The 20,584-nt window shown below is 39.6% G+C and overlaps 1 protein-coding gene across 9 annotated transcripts in view; it reads right to left on the reverse strand.

Moving 5' to 3' along the window:
• Nucleotides 1-8,302: 8,302 nt before the first annotated feature.
• RAPGEF2 (Rap guanine nucleotide exchange factor 2) overlaps nt 8,303-20,584 on the reverse strand; it is a 192,404-nt gene continuing 180,122 nt past the window's right edge. For 5 of the 9 annotated variants that reach the window (XM_054823761.1, XM_054823758.1, XM_054823760.1 and 2 more), the window contains 5 exons: nt 19,411-19,563; nt 16,639-16,864; nt 14,531-15,090; nt 11,656-11,961; nt 8,303-9,089 (listed from right to left, as the gene is read on the reverse strand). In XM_054823761.1, the coding sequence (XP_054679736.1) occupies nt 9,043-9,089; nt 11,656-11,961; nt 14,531-15,090; nt 16,639-16,864; nt 19,411-19,563 (1,292 nt within the window). In that variant the 3' untranslated portion in view covers nt 8,303-9,042. Of the gene's footprint in view, nt 10,441-11,655; nt 11,962-14,530; nt 15,091-16,638; nt 16,865-18,246; nt 18,370-19,410; nt 19,564-20,584 lie in introns of all 9 variants that reach the window. The other 4 variants (XM_054823759.1, XM_054823763.1, XM_054823764.1 and 1 more) reach the window with 3 other exon arrangements.

Consider the following 20,584-nt stretch of genomic DNA (forward strand, 5'->3'; position numbering starts at 1 on the left):
TGGCAGTGGGGCAGCCCACAGGAGAGCCCTCAGCCCATCACGCCGCAGGAACTTGAACTACTGGCAAGCAGCTCTTTCGGACGAAGTGGGGACATGACCGCTTTCAGGAGGTCAGCAATTTGCATTTTTCCCCTTTTATTTATGCGAGCCTTTTATTTATGCATGCTTTCAGAGCATCAGAAATCTGCAGAAGCTCATGCTTCAACCACGATGCTGTTTTGTAGTGACCCACACCACCAGGCAACCTTCACAAAGGTCGACGGGGACGGAGGGCAGGACCTTCTCGGCTACAGAGCACAGACTGCTCCAGAGTGAAGCACACCGGGACTTCCTGCTGTGGAAAAAGTACATAGCAAATCGTGTAGGCATTGGGATGGCTCACTACCGTGTAATATGACACAGGTCTACGTCTTAATGAAACAGTGTTAGAACTGAAACACTGGATAATATAGCTGCAATATCAGGGAGCAGGAGGGAGGAATTACAGGTAGATCAACTGAAAGGAGTGTAACTTTTGCTTACAGAAATCTTGCTAAAAACCATAGCATTTTTTGTTTTCCACCGATTACAAATAAGCATATTACTTCACAGTATAAAAAGAGTTGAGAATGCGAACGACATACCTAGATAGTTGCGCACTTCTCCATTTGGCAAAGACTGGAAGTACGGACTAAGGAAACCCTAGTAGCTATCTGCAGCAGAAGCAGTTGTAAATCTGTGCTACTCAGTTTCCCAACCACAAAAATGATTCCTTTAGGAACATCTTGCAGGAAAACCAGTATCAGCAATACGCAGTAAGGAAGGTTATTTTGAGAAAATAATCGGCAAACAAGACATTACAGTACAGGCTGCGATGAGAAACCATACGTTCCTCAGGCACTTGTGAATTGCATGAAGAATTAAGAATTATAACAGTACAAGCCAGGACTTCTCAGGATACAGGAAAATCAACATTTTCTTTCATAGCCATCTGTCTCCATGCTGAGATGTATCCTCGAGAGAAAATGTCCTGCTTGTTGGCCAAAGACACTAACTGCTACAAATGAAAGTATGCTCAAGAAAAGCCCATCTTAAGTGTCAAGCGTTTCTTGTGCATATAGCATTAGTGAGCTTCAAAACTGGAAAAAGAAATTGCTTGTGACACTTGGAGCAGCACCAGATGCAAAGAGGAACACAATATCAGCACATCAGCAGGCAGCAAACGCATTCAGCTGCAATGATTTCTTTAGCAGTATGCAGAAGAAGAAAGTGAAATTTCAGCTAAAGCTATTAAAATTACGAGGACACAATCATCAGAACAACTTTACAACCAAGGACGAGTTTACAACTAAGAAAGGAATAAAGGCTGACACCGCAGGCACTACAAAAATCCACATACTCCTGATTTCAGTTAAAACATGCAAATTAAGAAACCTCAATGATGCTAAGCCTGAAACAGAAAATTCAAACAAAATTTGAGTAAAAAAACCAAACCCAAACTAAAAAAGTACTAAGAGCAAACAATGTACTGTGACATCCCAGCAGGTTAGAGGTCTGCAAAGATTTAAAAAGACACAGACTGCGTAACACCTACCTCAGGAAGAATTCATTGCACTCAAAGAAAAAACAAATCCTGGAAAACAAAGGCAAAATTACTGAAATTAGACACTTAAACCCCAGCCCAGTAGTCGTAAAGACACTAAAACAATGCCTGCATCAGATCCAAGCAACTTAAACACTAAACCAACTCATCCCATTAGTTATAATTATTGACGGTATCACTTGACTGAATAGAGTAACTCACTCTCTGCAAGTGTACTGACGTTTTGAAAATAACATTTGTGCACAGTGTATCAACCAGGCCTTTAAGGGAGCCTTGCCCACAAGTGATGACATTTTTATGTCCCTAATGCAAGGATAACATGAAGGAAGCTGTAGCCACAACCTTCAAATGCCTGCCAGAAATACCTGGGAACGTGAAATTAAAATTGGCTGCAATAATACCTACGGGACACCTGCTGACCTCTGCAAGTCTTAGTCCTATCCCCTACAGGAAAAGGGTGATACTAACTGCTCAAAGACATTACTTCAGCTATTCAGAAACTATCAGAGTTTGTAAACTACTCCATACTAACTGCAATTGCAACATTACATGCCACAAGAAGTAGGATGTATCCAGTTGGCTCCCTAACCCCAGTAGCTCGGCAGCATAGGCAACCACAAACTAGAAACAATCTTCAATGAATTACAGAAGACACAGGGGGACTTCAAAAACATTAAATAAGCCTGTGACATGCCAGTTTCCATAAAGGGAATGGAAAAGATCCAAACACAAAGATACACCAAAAAAAAGTGCCTATGCTCTCCACCCTGGAAAGCCAGTCACCTGAAGAGCAAGCGCCAGAACGGAGACATCCCAACCAACCAAATGTTGTAATGCACAAAGTGAAGGTAGTTCAGTCCTGTACAGGTCATTAACAGCCGATCTCCAACACTGTTTTGGAAAGAAACACGTTTGTTATAAAGCATGCAAATGGGTCAAACATGATTAAAAGCAGCAGCAATGTGATTAAAAAAAATAGTCGGATAGACTAGATGATATTAATTACACAACAGACCTCTCTAACTTGTAAGATAATTGTTCGAATTTGCGAGGTCTGACCAGAACCACCAGCCCTCCCTTGGTTCCGCTCCTCCCCAACTCCCTCCACCGGTCCTAAGCCACACTCGATTTGTGTCTGACAAAGACTTCAATGAATAAAAAAGTTCTGTATTCATCAGATCATAACTATTGCGAGTACAACAAAGTAAGCTTTATGCCACGGATGTACATATAGGGTACTACATAGAAACCTGAACAAACCAGCTTTCAGGAAACAATTGAGGAAAGGGCTATGTATATGCAGACAAAGAACTGAAGTCTGGATTTGCCCTGCCTGGGTACACTCCTTTCAAGCTTTTTGAGCACTGAAGTGCTGCCTCCTTCCATTGTTTCTGAAGACTGCATACAAAACACACTTTGGGAGGAAGGAAATGGGTGGTACTGTGTCCTACAAAGGAGCAAAGAGAAGCTGTGTGAGAAAGCAGCTAATATAAGCAACAGGAAGAGGTTAATAGGGAGGGAGAATCGTGCATGTGAACAACAACGGAGGCATGAGAAGGAGGAAAAGCATGTTTGTGCTGGGAAGAGGAGAAGCAGCTAAGTACACCCTTTCTTAGTCAACAAAGCTCTTAAAACATGAATGATTTATTGAATCATATGCAAGAGCAATAAATATATAAGCCTTCTGAACATGAATTTCAATAAAGTCTTTGCTATGAGCTTTTCACAAACATAACAACTGACTTGCAAAATGACTTCATGTGGACTGAGACACAGCATGCAAAATTTCAGGAAGCTCAGTGATTTGCCAACGTTATTATTTGAACATAAGACAAAACAAAATTCAAAATTCTTTAGAAAATTTTATATTCAGTGTTAATCACAGAGGGATCTCCATCAGTTTTCAGGTCTGTTCAGCTTAAACAGTTGCACTGTCCTAACATCTCCACTCACAACACAGGGACACAAAGGCATTACACAGAGCCCAGGCACAGCCAAGTCCTTTGGCTTCGGGAGTCACAGAAAATAGGATTGCAGCTTTTTCTTGGAGGTAGCATTTCACAGACCTTTAAGCTTTCTTGTTCTCCTCTAACTCTGCCAAGAAGGTGCGGACTTTCTCAAAGTACAGCACTGAAACCTGGGTAAAATTCTTCAGCCAAGGTCTCAGATAATGTTACATGGAGTAAAAGATTCACTTATTTCATAGGTTACCCAAGATACAGAAGCTGTCCAGAATGTGTGTCATTAGCAAGGGGAAGAAACATGTAGGGCAAGGCTCCAGGATAACAAAACACAAAAAAGAGTAACCAGAAAAAACTAATACTCATCCTCTAACTCAAACCAAAATTGGCAAAGTAAACAAAGATTAACAAACTAGTATTTTGGAGGATGGAGATGAAAATCGACAGAAGTCAAGCTGAATTAGACTTTTCCGTTGATACAAAAAGCAATAGATTCTTCAACTGAAAAAATACCTCAAAACCAAACCAAGTCATTGGGGCCACTACATGGCCAGGAAAAAGCAGAGCTCAGGAATAATCCACCTATAGCTATGCAACAAAGTGAAACCTTCTTCAATATGGAAAATGTCATTAAATACGGAGGCTAATGAAAACAGTGATAGCATCCAGCCCAGAGTTCTGAGATATCACAGACTGAGTAGTAAGACTTGATGAAGCTATCAAGTGAGGAGCCATACCAGGTGACTGAAGAATAACAAATGTATGAGAGAAGTGGGGGCAACAAACAATCCACCAGCCTGAGCTAATATATATACACACAAAGCCTGAGAACAAGTCTCAAAAAAAGGAAGTTGTTTAAGGTCCTGAGCTAAACACAGAAAGGAATAAAATGCAAGCTAGAGATGATATAAAGTAAAAGAAGCTACGTACCTGCGTGGGAGGTAGGAATAAACTGTGCTGTAAGAATATCAATTTAGAGAGGGACTACTGTTCTCTATCAGGTTGGGACCAAATATAATAATTAATACTCATCATCAGAGCACAAACACAATTGGCTGAGAATACAGCGTTGGAAGGCATTGACAACAGATAGATCAGAATATTGATGACAGGATAATCACAGTGATAGAAATAGGATCAAATTCAGATCAAAATACAGATCGCACTTCATTTCAAGCAGTAGTTTTAGATCTGCATTAAAAAAAAAAAAAAAAATCAAACTGCACAAGACACAGAGGGCTACACACGTTTCCACTCCCCTACCTGCCCTGCTGAAGTTTGGCTTATTCTAATAAGACAGTCAGGAAGAACATATGGCCACCGTAACATAGGTACAAGAAAAGAGAAAGGAAGAGAGCTACTCGGCTTGAAGAACGTTAAACGCGAGAGTGGTGTACACATGTAAACCAGCACATGGAGGCTATTACCTTTCGACACTGGGGCTGTGGATCAGCCTTCCAGTTAAGAAACACAGCAACAAAGGCTATCTCTTCTTCAGAGCAAAACATGTGCATCACGGGGTTATATGAGGGTTTCCTGAACTGTCAGATCAGAACCACCCTTCCGGTTCTGCGCTGATGTTGGAACGCAGGACCTCAGGCTGGAAAGTTGCTTTCTATCAGTGCGATTCCCCGTGTCTGTCTTGGGCTCCGACCACCGACACCAAGGAAGCAAAGCCATCCTGGGCCACACGGACTACCTTCTGTTAGAAAAAGCCACAGTTCAGATGATCTTTTTTGTTACACAAAATTCAATAGACACTAGTTTAAAAAACCCTCATATTTCTCTACTGATGAGAAAAGCCTCAAAAGAGATTGAACAACCACCTAGGCAATTTATCTCTGCCACAGCTACTGACCCTGGGGCAAGTGGCAATTTTTTTCTGGGACTGTATCAGAAGATAACGACTGCATGTCAAAATAATTTGGTGATGACTGAGAAGGCACTTGAAACATCACTACTCTGGTGGAAGTTTCAGAAAAAAATAAAATAAAATTACAAACTACAGCCCTCAAATGCCTTTAAATAATGCTGTACTGGCTTCTTTTCCAGTGCAGACAACCTAGCTAAAAAAAGTGGATGCTGCATTAGCGTACAATGTTTACGTATACACATACGCACAGAGGCAGTTTTATTGCCAGCAAGGGCAACAGTGCTGCAAAGAAAGGGATCCTACTTTCAGAGGTTAGACTATATAGGACAAACCTACCCGTTTGAGGATCCACCAAAAACCAACCAAACGAAAACTGCAAAACCCCCCAACAAATTGTCCAAACTGCAAGAGAAGACTAAGCACGCCAAGCCATGAGAGACTGTCACCAAAAAACAGGCTGAGGTAGACGAGTCTACGCTTAAGGAGAAGGCAGCACTTCTCACTAACACAAACCGAGTGGTGACACAGGGAGCCAACGCTCATTTCCTCACAGGGAGAATGGAGCCCTGTGTGCTGAGTGTCCCTCTGTCAAATTCATCCCAGGCAAACCAAACTAGTGTAGTTTGGATTATACAGCTGACGGTTGCTAGTAGTTGGAAACTTTCAAGGTTTATAGCTTCTTGTTTTGTTCCAATGATACAATGATGTCAACTTACGAAGAACAGCCAATATTCTGGAAGCTGGGGTGCACCTACTCGTTCCTAAATAGTCACTGCATCTAAGCAAGACAGAACTTTAAAGATCTTTGTATTCTAGTAAAAAATACAATTTTATCTCATTCTTAGTGGAAAACAGAAAGTAACTGATTCCATCTTATGTCAGTAATAAACGTCCTTTCCCTCCCAGCCTTCTCTCAAAGCATGCCGTTTGTAGACACAGGACCGTAAAGCTTACTTAAAGGACAATCTAGGGATAGGTGACCAAATTATCCTAATCATTTCAAATGGTTCCTTTCTCCTGAGGGGGTCAACTGTCAGAGTAACTTGAACAATGTTCATATTTCCTCAACAGATCTGTGTTATTTCATGAATGTTAAGACAGGCTGTTGCTGCTATCCAAGTCCACAAAAATCTTTTTGGTGTTTCATCACATACCAGGTAATATATAAGGGATTAATACTTGCAATTAAATCATTACTTGCAATCCCCAGACTTGATTTTTGTCTCAACTATTATACAATCCACACGAGACAGGAATTCTGGAACTATATTACATTTCCTACTAGTTTTGAAGCAAAGAGTTTGTTTTGGTTTAAAGTAGCAATGCTTTAGGTGAAACAAATATTTTAGTCCCTGATTTGTAAAATATGCATGCTTCTCTAGATGACCAAGGTTAATCCATTAAAGCAGTATCTTCAATACCTCAGCTTTTAAGACTTTATGCATTACAGTACACATTGGAGTCAGCCATGAAAGAAGTAGCCTCTGCCTCAACAAGTTTCAGTAAAAAGTCATAAAAGAGTACAGAAATGAATGACATTTCTGCAGACAAAAAAAATTTCCTTAGACTTCAGCATTCAGTGCAATTTTTATTAATGTAACACCAAATCCCAGCAACCGGTAGTTACTTGTCCACACCTTGCTGCATCCCCACAGTGAGTGCAACATTCGTATTACAGGTACTAGATCCAATCTGTTTCAGAAGTCGTCATACCACAGCCAGGCTTTTAGCTCTACTGAATCGGTTGCTGTGTTAAGTGCTCTTTATCTCCCAATCCAAAATGAGTTAAGCTACGTGTATTGGACGATGAGCATTGAGGATGTCTCTACATAGTGTGTTCTAAAAATATTAGTTACAGAAGGGAGGTATGAACAGGCGGGTAGGGAATGCTGCCTAATTGAATACTATATCAAGCATATTGAAGAAAATTTACAAGTGTGCAAATGGTTCATACACCTCACAGGTTGATAAGAGGACTTATTTCCCTAACAATGTACCTTTAGTATTATCAAAGGACAAACTTGCAGGTAAGATAGATAAAAATGTACGTTCGTTCTGCTAGTGGCAGAACTAACGGTAGTTCTCTAGCTTGTGGAAATGTACCCAACAAGTATTAGACATGGATTCGCAAAGATTAGTTACACAGACACACACGCACCATACAAATCTAATAGTCCCCATAATTTGCTTCCTTACAGTGCTAGAGATTCCAGTGGTAAAAAGAGAATGTTTGATACCTGTATTTTCAGTGACTCCTAACTTGCTTATGATTGTATTTTAAGTGTGGAACATTTTTAGAATTATGTTAGGAAGAATTCAATCTATACAGAGCATTTTGTTGTTTCTCCTTGCAATAAACTAATTTTAGATTTGGAAACACCACCTGTCAAGCATTTTAAAGCTAAATGGGATACAGTTGATAATAGCTTTAGCAGTGACATTTTAACCCAGTCTTCTGCATACTGCTGAAAATAATGAATCTAACATCTGGAAAAAAGAAATCTACAGATTTGACATTGAATTAACATCAACTTTTATTACTGGTGGTGCTATTGGGTCATCTTTATTACCTGAAATACCTTCTTCGGTAAAAACTCAAATGGATCACTTTCCATACTTCTCCCTACCCAAATGTTACAACGTGTATTCTTTACTTTTACACCATACAGAATACAAAATCACCACAGTCCTTCCTTTAAAACTCTTTACATTCTACATATACCTAAGACTGTATCTATACTCCTTTTTTGGTGTCTCAAGTGTTTCTGCTGGGGACACACAACATATCAGTCATTTTCATTCAGCAGTACACATACACACCCCCCCAAACTTTTCAAAAATTATCAGCAGCATAACTTAATATTAAGAAAAACTCCACACCAATGGTTTGCCCACATCACTTGGCAATGTCCCTTTAATATTAATACACAGAGAAGTAAAATTTTTTCATAAATTTGTTCAAGTATGTGGAACATGTAAAATGCATAAGAATCAATATGGACTTCATTAATGTTATATTTATTTATTTTCCAGCTTCATACAAACTGGATGTAGAAGCATAAACATAGTACATTTCTACCATTTTCAACAAAAATATAACCAATATGTACAATTATTGTATTAAAAATACAAAAGGGATACAGACTCCACCAATGTCTTTCTAAAAGACATACAGGTACAAGTAGTATCAAAAGTATGAGGAAATCACCAGTTAATTGTACATTCTGCACTTGACATCACAGAGCGAACTGAGATTAGCAGTCCTATGGTCTACAATTACTTAATGCTTATATAACATTTGTGCAACTTGTGATAGAGCTAGGATTTTGTATTTCTATATGCACATGAGGTCCATAGCCTTGAGAATAAATCTGGCAAATAATGCATATTACATGTAAAATTACAAATGCATAATTGACAATGTGATATATAAGCAAATAGACAAAAAGCTATGATTACAGGAGAGAGAATTAAATAAAGCACTGACATTTGTTTGATACAGTGAAAAAACACTGCAATTTGATCTTTAAAAGTTGAAGCTATTTACGTTTATCTACTGATCAATATGATCAGCTGAGTTCAATGGAAAAAAAAATAAAAAAAAAAAATCCAAGACCAGCAGTTCCTCACATTTGAGTACTACTCGGATTGGCAGCCTTCACTTCTCCGGAGTCTGTGCAAAAACAACACAAAAATAGAGGGGAGGGTCATTTCAGTCATTATAGGGTTAATAGCAGCTGTGAGCAGGTGGTTGCTACACATTGGCCTTCTCTACACATGCAGTGTTCCATGAAGCCATTAACAGTTGTGACTATTTCTGCATTGCAAAGGCTGGCAAATCTAAACGTGTTATTTTTCATTACTTAAAGGCTCGTTTATCCCCTAATGCCAAAGTCAATAGATGGAGGTTATTAGATCAGTGTTAACAGCTGACACAAGCTGTGACATCCCAACTTGCCTTCACTGCAACATTATCCAGTTAATTTTTCTTTTAATATAACTACTATATAGTAAAAAAAAATAAAATAAAAATAATATATAACTTAAAGGTGGGGTTGCCGTCTGTCTCATTAGGAAGGGACACTTTCATTTCTCATATGCCATCCTGTATTCCGCAAGGCACAGGTATGAGACACGCAGTGTCCTCTTCCATCACCGGCCAGTTGCAAGCACACGTTTCTGCATTCACACTAGACCCGGCTGAGGATGCCATTAACGCTAACATTTACGAAAATTTGAAGATTCCAGGGTGGGGCACATTAAGAGTGAAGCCAGACGGTCAAGGAAAGGCTGCATCCCGTACCCTCTGCCTTCCCTTCTGCCCTGCTCAGCCATGCCATAGCAATATTCTTTCCAGGAGCTCAGGCTGGCAACCCTACTCACAGGTATGAAACAATACTGTAATTACTATGCAGATGCGGTATTTGATCTCCGAAATGCAAACATAGAAAACTGTAACAAAGGCATTGTAAACAAGCAAATAAGCACTGCCTCCTTGAAGGATTTCAATGCATTTTTCTCTTTGTAGGTTAAAGGCCAAATGCAATTTGACAACTAGCTTATCTCATTATCCCAATGAGACTAAGTGCTAGGATTGCGATTAAAATCTAAAAGGAAGATTTAAAAAAACCCTTCCAGGCATTGGGAAGTGCAGCCAGAGTTAATCATCCTGATGTGATGATCTTGGAATTTGGAATGATACTGTGTGATGTGGCAGACAGCGACAGTGGTAGCTTGGAGATTGCTGCACTGTGCATTTCAAGCAACACAGTTTGAAAAGTGCCAGGGCGATTTCTTCACAGTATTTCACATGCAAGGGGAGAGGGGACAGAAGGGGGGGGGGGGGCGGAGGAAGAAGCCCCATGCTGCTTTAAGGCAGGGAAGGAGGCAAATAGGTCCACCATCCTTTAACTATAGTTCCAAGGCTCCTATTCTAGGGACGTCTTCTTGTGCTCTCCTTTAAGGTGGCTCACTCTGGATCCAGAAAAGCCCCAAGTCTTAGACAGCAGAGACTTGTTCATCTTCTGCAAACACAATAGGATAAGGGAAAATAGAATTTAGTTCATATAGAACAAGACTGCTACTGAATGAAATAACCTGTACTGTGCTCATGTGTTTTCCATTTCGTTGTATTAGGTATATATTTTTAAACAATCTAAATATCTGTACATTTCAGGTCTCATGACAAAGAATTCCTTTGTAATTTTGTCTCGAAGAAAATAAGACAATTGCTATAACTGAGCTAGAGTGCAGTTCCTCAGCCTGAGGAACACAACAGCTATTCCTAGATGTTCAATAGCTTCATAAAGACATCCTACATTTTTCCCTGTGATTTATTCAAATTAAGATTGCATAAAAATTGAGTGCCACTGTAGTCATCATTGGTAGAAACAATTAAAATTCTCCATCATATTAATTCTCAAAGTTTGAGGCAATTTGATCAAGGTGGACTTCATTTTTTTTTCCATCATGTTCAACTGCAGAGTTCATCCTGCACATAAAACCTTTGTAACTAAGCAGCTAGGGAAAGAAGGGGAAAGTTAGCCTTTCTATCATCAAGCAAAACAAAGCCTTCCAATATGTGATCTGGGCACTGCCCTGCCTATATTTTGAGCTCCTAGCCCTAAAGATGCAATCCAGCTATGCTTGCACTCCATAGAAAACCAGCTATCATTATAGCTGAGCTAAAGCATAAAGATACAGACACGCTCGGGCAAGCCAGGCAGCAAAAGAGTAGTGGGCTCGTTCCGTGAAGCAGTTGGTGTGGAAGACCCAGTGTCTACAGCGTAAGAGATTCAGGTAGAATGTGAGCGACTATGCAAATAAACCTGACTAACGATGCCCTGTGGGGCGGATGGGCAGGTACTCTATAGAGGCTAGGAGACTTTTTTGACCATTAAATACATGGTTAGTGAGAAACATTAGGTACGCTGGCAACTTTCAGGGCAGGCAGGGCTGTACCTGATCTCTGTATTGCAGAGAAAATGACTAAGCCAACTGCTTGGTTGCCTAAGGTTCAGGTGGACCTACATTCCAAATTTTAAATTGCATTTAGGATGAACTAAATTCCTCCCCTTCCAAAAAGTTAACAAATAGTAAGTTATGAAAGATGGAAGAGAGCTCAAAGTATGGCAAGAATTTCTATGGCAGAACACATTTGCGTAATTTGCTTTGTGTCTGTGAAAGCATTGACCATTTTTGCATGCAGCACGCTCAAAATCTAACAATTAGAAATTTACCATCTTCCTCTGTGGAAAACCCTTGAGGCGGATAGTGAGCAAGACGTGGATCTGACTCATTTGGTTTATGCCACTGAGGTTTGTTCACAGGCCTGCTAGTGGAATGGCCATGCGACTGCTGCTGCGTAGTTGATGTCCCATGGGTCTCACATGTTCGTGCCACCATTCTAGACCTCTGAAGTGCTATGTTGTAATCCGGAGGCTTTCTGGTTGGATGGGAAGCACCTTCTGCAAACTCAGCAATAGGTATTCCTACATAACCAGGAGGAGTTGGAGGTGGTTCCCGATATCGACCCTCTTTTCGCGCTGCAGGAAAACCAACAGATTATTGTAAGAGATAGTAAGAGGAAAACTGCTCGAAGGAAAATAAACAGTGAAAGTTAAATAAACATCAACCAATTCAACAGCCCAGGAAGAGAAAATCTGAACCATACAGTAGACAATGAGGTCTTTAAAAATAAACCATGCAAGAAAGTACAGAATATACAACGTACACAGGATATAGCTACTCTTCCAGTAGTGAAGCATTATTCTAATAAAATTCACCAAATTTCATAGGGAATTCGTTCAAACTTAGCAACTGAAGGTGTCCCATCAATTGTATAGCATAAAATGTACAATGATCAAAGTAATGTGAAAGACTCAAGAGTCCACAGAAGTAGCAACCATCAGGAATATTGGCATCTCCCCAAACGTACGACTATCTTAATCCTGAAGATGGGCTTTGTACCTAAGAGCTCATCTCTTTTGTTTTTAGCATCTTGCAGGGAAGGAAGAAAAAAAAAAAAAAAAAAGGACCTGATATATTATTTCTTCCTACAAATCTTACTACTTAATGAAACGTAAGCTACAATTCCAAAAGTTATGGAAGAGAAGTGGAGCTTTATCTTCATATTTTCTATATGCAGTACTGTGTCTGCTGCTCTTACGGTTGTATCATCTGCAAAATTAAAACTTGAAAGCATGCCCATAAGAACAATGATTGCATATCATTTTATGTAGGAGATGGAAAGACCACCACCTAGTTTGTGGATCTCATTTGAGGCACAACTGTTTACCTGAACAAGACTTTGGGCATACTTAGTAGTTCTCTCTTGCGGAGAGGAAACAGTAGTTAAGAACTTTAAGCATCTGTGGGGACACACAGCAGACAGGCGTGAGACTGTTTTGGAGTTATGTATCTAAAGAAGTCAGCTGGGGCTTTGATACTGAACACTTTTCATGGGTCTAGCCCTTTAATACACGAGCACTTAACTTACAGTACAAAGGCAAACACAGCAGGAAAAACCACTGACACAGACGATTTACTCTCCACAGCTTGTCATACACTGTATATTCTTGCACAAGCGGTGATCACAACATCATTCTGCATTATGCAGCATGGAATTGACTGAAAGGGCAGTACAAGCTTAAAATGGACCAGTGCTACTTGCATGTGAGTTTTTATAGATTAAAGTCTTGGTATTATAACAAAACCAAATAGCTTCCAATAGAATCTGAGTATTTTTCTTGGGCAAATTGTTTTAACCAAGCAAAGCAGCATGAAGAAGTTTCTGAGAAATTTTATTCAAAGATTTCTGAAAAGTAACTTTGAGACAGACGAAATTCTGTAAAAAAAAAATAAATAAAATCTATTGAAATACTGCCAGAGATCAACGCCTATTCAGTGCAAAAGAACCATGCAAAAATAGTGGCTTCTGTTGGGCAGTGATACGCAGAGTTACATTTGCAGGACAATTAGGTAATAATAGTACTGAAGCGTGTAGCAGCATGTGGCTTGAAATTTCAGATCTCTTTCACGTTCTCTCAAGTCTCTAAAAACATAGTGGAAAGCACTGCCTTGAGAGGCAAGTTTGGACATGCTTGTTCCACATTCTGGTGGAAACCAAGGGCATCAAAGAGTAAAATTAGAGAGCGGCATGAATCAGAACCTGGAGTCCTGAACTGAATGGCTTCCTCCTCTTCATAGTTCAGGGATTCGGATCTGCACCCAAGCTTTGAGGCAATGGGCCATTGCTAAGCAATATGCTTGGGCAGAAAATGGAAAAGCAGTTTATCACAGTGGTCTCAGCATGACCTCAATCTGGCAGGCTTTTTCAGCTGTGTCAGCACAAAATGGCTTTTAAATAGTTCTTCATATTAACCTGAAGAAAGGCAAAGTGAAGGGGAATGAAAGGAATGAGAGGTAAAAATGCAGAGGTCTTGGATGGCCCAAGGACTGGGATGCGTAAAAGGAACAGGACAAGAAAAATGCTAAGCACTGCCAAAGACACCTCCACATTAATTTATATATTATCTAATCTTTCTTTTGTTGAATGATTATAAATGTATTTCAGCTCTAATTTCTTAGGAACCTCTTCAGTTTCAGCAGTCCAAAGAAACATCTTGGTATTTAAGCACACAGTGATCCCATTTTCAGAAGTAAGGAATATTCACAATTATCAGACAAGTCATACAGATGTATAAAGTAAAAGGCTTCTAAAAAAAAAAAAATCAGGCCACGCTTATTGAGATATCCAAATATAGAATGTGGAGCCTTACTGTGAAGAGAAATTCACATTTCAGAACCGACACCTAAATACATCAACCTCTCAAAACACTGCCCAGCAGCTGAGCTAGTTTTTTTGATGTATGGCAGGCTCTCTTGAAACACAAAGGCACTGCCAGAAATGAGAATCAACAATAAGTGACATTTTCCCTAGCAATAAATGCACAGTTAAAGGGGAGAATTTGAGAGAGACTGCAAAGTGTCCAGTTTTGCTTTAAAAAATAAAAAAAAAACCAAACCAGACAAAAGAAATGCAGTTTTAGAACAATACGAAGAACCATAAGCAAATGAACTAAAATATTTCACAGTAAACAAAACTTAACTTACCAATAAGCCCCTTTGTACTGCTTGATGATACTGCTATGTGCGTGGGCATGGGAGCTGGCTTTGACTCCTCCGCTGGTACAGATGTTATGCTACTGGTTTCAGCTTCAATAGAAACATCCTTCCCACCCCTCCGCTTTATGGTACCTGTATCCCCTTCCGAGTCCTCTCCCCAGTAGCCTGTTGAGGATGCCCAGCTTGCTCTGGACTGTGCTTGATCAAGGCCCTCCCTACCTTGACTTTGCCTGCCATACTTTGTGCCATGATCGGGGAACATCAGCTGGTCCATATGACTGCCCGAGGCCCACAGTCCTGCCCCGTCGCCTGAACTATCGAAATGAGCGTGTCCAAAAGGCAGAGTCTCCCAGCTTCTCTGGTGCTGGATTGTTTGTATGTTGTCGTGAGAACCACTGGAACAAGAAGTCCAGCTACCACGGCCACTGTCAGCTGCATCGAGCGAAGCTCTGTCCCCCTGATCCTGCGACAGTTCTTCTGTGCTAGGAGAAGAAAGCACAGTTGCTCCAGCGTACAGGCCTCTGGTCTCCGACAGCGGTGCATAGGAGCTAGGTGCACATTGACGAGGGGAAAAAAAAAAATAAATAAAAAAAAAAGAACCCACAGTTGGAATCAGAGATCATTTACAAGACACACGAAGAATTCAACAGTCAAGAGAAAAGCAAGCATATGGAACGTTTCGATGCAATTTATATTAAGTATTATTTGCATTAAGAAGTAATTCAATTTTGAGAATACTCATTTCAAGCGCATCCTCAATAAAACAACAACAAAAAAATAATTACTGGATAGATACCCTGACAAAACTTAACACTTCAGTGGAGTTATTTCAAAAGGTAAAATCTTAACTTCAGGCAGCCCTTTAAGACAGGCAAACTGCACTGACATACACAGAATAAAAGGGAACAGAGTGACAGAGAGGTTTCTACTGCTTTTCCAGCCATGCAAAGCAAAGGATCAAAAGTTAGAGTTTTTGCAGGAGGTGGCTAAAACTCAGGTTTAGGTTTCTGCTCTTCAGATTTTTTTCTGCTTAGGAAACCCAAAGCCAACTTTTCAACATTTCTTGCAAACAGAAATCTATTTTAACTTTAATTTTGGGAACACACACCACTTCGTAGAGCAAGTAAGCTCTCCATAGCCTTTCAGGAATTAAGTAAGCCTGACACTATCACTTACATATAGCAACAGTGAAAACCGACAAAGTGTCACTTTGGTTTAGCAGCTATCTGGGCTCCTGGGATTTGTCCCTCCAGGACAGCTTGCTATGCAGACTGGAACTCTGCTCTTCCAAATATTTAAAACATCTGATTAAAGAGTTTGCATAGCCTGGGATTCCCAAAGCTGAAGTACACCAGTTTTGGAACAGGTCTGCCATCCACAGACCCCTCAGGATTAAAAAACCTGAAACCATTCAGAGGACTGAAGCATCCAAATAACAGTTCAGAAAAGTAAGTGGAGACTAAATAGGAGCCAGAGCTCCAATTATTTTCAGACCGAGGCTCACTGCTAGAGATTTAGAGAATTCCTCACAGCACTAGCTTCCCTACCATTACAGAAGTTAATTATCTAGAAAATTACCTAGAAAACCAACAGCCTAATGTGAATTTTAGCTTCCAATTATTGTTGACTAGGAGAGATATTTGGGGAAAAATATTTCTGAGTTCGATAAATACACACTTTCCTATGAAACAGACTGGAAAATTACTAGCTATTTCTGTTCTCGGCTTGATCACTGAATAATTGTATGAATAATTTCTCATCTAATTCAGTTAATTCCCCATCTAGAAAACAGGCTAGGATACTAGTCTGCCATGAAGAGGATAATCTACAGCACTACTAAATGCTCAGATGATAAGGTCTACTGAGGTAAAGTCTTACTGCTGTAGACCTCATGACACATTCAGGAGTGCAAAACCTTTTCTTGTCAGAAAATGGAGCATTATCACAAAACGCAGCACTGAAACAGTGATTTTTAAGAGCAGGGGAGAGAAAAATATTTGAGCAAGATACTGGGAAAGTTACAGGAACAAATATACTTTTACATGCCACACACTATATGAAAGTATAATGTAAGTAAGCACAAATAAAATTCCTACCCTAAGCTGTATTGATCTGGTTCAATCATGATTCTTCTATCAATCCTTCCCACACCAAGATTTGTCTCCACGATGCTGACAGAATGTCTCTGTCTCCTCTCCTCATGCAGGGAGACTGGCATAGAGTCAAAAGAGGAATTGCTGACAATACTAGATCTGGAAGAAATTTCGCTGTGACCAGAATCTGAAAAGTTATCCACCGTGCCGCTAGGAGCCAAAGTGTAGCCTGCAAAGGGAAAGTCACGTTAATCAGGCTCTCCGAGAAGCCTGCTCAGTTATTTCCAGGCAGCCGGCAATACTGCTACCATAGTAAATCGAAATGACGATTACATTTACACAGAAGCAGCACTGCAAAAGACAAAGACACATAGCAGAACTGTGTAACATCGTGTATTCTGTCTCATAATAAGAGGTTTAAGATTGTGGGAACATGCACCACTCATTTAGGAACCAAGTGCTCACTCTCCTTCCTCTCTGCCCTCCTCCCCCAAATTATTTTCAAATGCATCATCACACTTGTATCCCTGCATTATGAAATCTCACTTCTCAAAAAAACCAACCACCTGCCTGAACATAAACAGTGTCACCAAGACTGGAAAGAAAGAGATGCCCTGGACAAGACTACTGCTTAGAGTAATCCGAGACACCCCCTCACACAGTTTTTCTGTTCTGCAAAGCTACGCTTCAGAGATGAACAGCAGATACAACATGAAGCACAGATGTCTGGGCTGACGGCTTATTACGTATCTTGGCTGACAGAGGGCCTGAAGTGTTTTTCAATAAAATTTAAAACACATATTCAAGATTTTCAAGCTTTCTTTGTGGTACTTGGCTAACTAATTACATTCCCAAAAGATGATATTCTAAAGTATGTATTACCAGAATTACACTGTAATTTGGAGGTAGCATTGACACCGCCAGACTGAGATAAAAATCTGCAAACCATGAAATGTCACAGAGGTAAATTCAGCTTTTGTTTTAGTATTAAACAAAGTTGAGCTGAATGCTCTTGCCAGCTAAGTCAAAGATCATTAAACAACATTCATCTACAAGTATGTACAGTTTTAATTTTTTTGCTTTCAATCTACATGTAAACATCAAGCTGACTTCAAGTGATCTATTCCAATTCACTTGCTGGGAACATGGATTTAATGCTGTCAGATTTGCCTGAAAGAACATACCATTTTTGCTTGAAAGAAAGCAAAAGAAGCATTAGCTTCATGACACCATCAAGCCGAGGATTTTTTAAAATTTATAATTATGTTTGCAATTGGCTTTTTGCAAAAATAAAGTGCTTTTCCCATTACGAGTCAAGTACAGAATCCAATTCCATTTTAAAGAAATGCACAGGCCTGACCAAGTTTATATAATTTCACTCTTTGCAAATATAGTATCTGGGAGAAATCATCCCAATCTCTTACAAGGACTTGAGATGATAATCTAAGTCTTCTCTACATAACATCCTCCATCTGACTTTAGTAAAGATCACTTCAATAGATATCTTGGATGGGCATTTGTACTTTCTTGCCACGTTCATCTCTCCCCTTTTGAGATCTCTGCTTATTCAACAGAAGTTGGTTTTTCCCCTTTTGTTTCCATAAACCCTGCCTGTCCCAGAGCTCCTCGGTGAATTGTTATTCTTGTTACTGCTCTCACTCCCAAGAGGAGAGGAGGAACTGGTTAGGTCCATTAGTCTGGAGCCATAAGGCCTGAGCTGATGGGCACTGCCTCCTACCACATTAAGACAAGGGCTTAGCTATCCATTAGATAAGAAAGTAGAAAAAGTGATACCCGTATAAGTTTCAAATCCTCACCATCCCTGTGCAGTTTAGGGAAAGTTAATGCTACTGGGAAGTTTCCCATGCACTCATCTCTTTAGCATTCTGAACTTCTGTGATGGGGACTCAACTCCAATATATATATTTTACAATAATGTTATATTATGTAACTGTTAAACTGAACTGTCATGATACTCTGAAAAGAGAAAAACTTAGAGAATGGAGGCATTTTCCTGTAGTTTAAACAAAAAAAATGTCCCTTTCGAAGTATGATAGCCTAGTTGTAATGCAGGTAACTTCTGTTTTATCAATTCATAAGCAGAACAAGTACAATAAAAAAACCGAACAGGGTTAAAAAAAAAAAAAGTCTTTTAAAGTCCTAAATTCACTTTAAAAAACAACTCTACAAAATAATTTAAAATTAACTCAGTTAAGAAAGCTCCAATGTGTAATACCGTTCCTCGGATATCCATATACGTTGTTTGAATAATTAATTAGGCTGCTAGTAAAACGTTGAGTATTAGTGATTTGAATTCCAAATATCTTAATCCTTCCTGTCATACATAGGTCACATCCCATCCAGATGCATGACACAGCAAATAATTCCTCTAATAGGCTAATGTGCTCAATGCTGTACCCAGATTTTAAGTTTCAATCCGCACATCCTTCCACTGGCAGGAAACACTGATGACGGGAATATTTTTGTCAGAAGCGGTTGCAGTGAGAGTGACCTACTGCATCAAATCCTGTATCAGATCAGGCTATCTTTCCCGGCTTTTGCTAACCAGAGGGCTTGCAGGTATCCCTGAAATCAGGTTCCCAGGTAACCTTTCATGTATCCCACTCTGCACTACACTTTCTGCCTTCTTGCTGACCACATGTGACAGAAACAGGAGCAGCAGTAGTTTATCCCGAGTGTCCGAATTCTCACTCAGAAGCTTCCAAAGTCTATGAGCTTCAGGAAACAGGATGAGAAACATTGCACGTCTAATACCTTTCCTTGGAGAGCTCTGTGGGGAAGTGGGAGGAGAAGACAGCTGTGAAGATGCACTCGAGACCGTGTCTTCAGATTGTTTCTTGTGACGATCCAAACTTCCTTCTTCAGATAATGAAAGAATTTTCTTTAAAGCTTGCGGGGAGTTAATGCCTTTAAATAAGAATTAATGCAGGCAGATGTAAAGTCCAGTATAAACACGTCTTTCTGTTTCACAATGCATTTATAGAGCACACGCCCTACAGGAAAAAATTTTTTTCCTGTATATTTGTGAGTTTCTGACACCAGCTTAAATGAAGGAAAACGTTTAAACATACTCCTGTTTAAAATACAGCATTTTATTTCTGTATATTAGTGAAGCTGGTATTTCATTCTGGCCACCTAAAATAAAATACTTTGTCACAAAAAACACAACGCAGATTTGTGTTGCAGAATAGTGCCTATACAATATATAAATCAAGGATATGCACAGTAATGGTTACTGAGAAACTTGAACTAAAATTATGTTGAACACAAACACACACAAATCTCACTGGTTAGTGAAGGTTTATACAGTAAGAATTGAAACTGTTCTCCTGTTTCTTTTCTATTCTATTCAGAGTAGTCTAGAAGGTCAAAGAAAGCTGGAAAGAAGATTAATAAGATTAGGCTTACAAAACAAGGCCATCCTGCAGCTGCCTTTCTCCCTTTCATTTTTGAGAACGATCTCTGCACCAGCTTATTTTGGGAAACTAAAGAGTAAAAACATCCTGAAGATGACGTATGATGTAAAGATCTAGGGCATCAAGAATTGCTTTTCTCGGGCAACATTTATCCATCTTTCTCTTCCCCTCCCCTCAAAAATCCACCTTGGCACAGTCTTAAAAGTGAAGATGAAGCTTCTCTGACAGTTTTGGCAATGTTTGCGGTAGGGGTTATTTTCAAGCATTCTACAGAATTTATCTTTGATCTGTTGGTTCACAATGCTTCTATCAATAATTTACAGCTGCTTCATCAACACAACCTAGTCAGTTTTCAGAAACTTTTCCACCATGAGCAAAGACGCAGTCTATGGCGCTTCAAAGTCCTTTTAATATTAAAATTTAATGGTAAAATCAACAAGAACTAGATGAATATTGAATTGTTTCTTGCTCATTTTGCTGCTTCTAATGTCTCACTAGGAGCCTAAGCAGTG

This window comes from Grus americana, chromosome 4 (genome assembly GCF_028858705.1).
Source record: "Grus americana isolate bGruAme1 chromosome 4, bGruAme1.mat, whole genome shotgun sequence".
Taxonomy (NCBI): Eukaryota; Metazoa; Chordata; class Aves; order Gruiformes; family Gruidae; genus Grus; species Grus americana.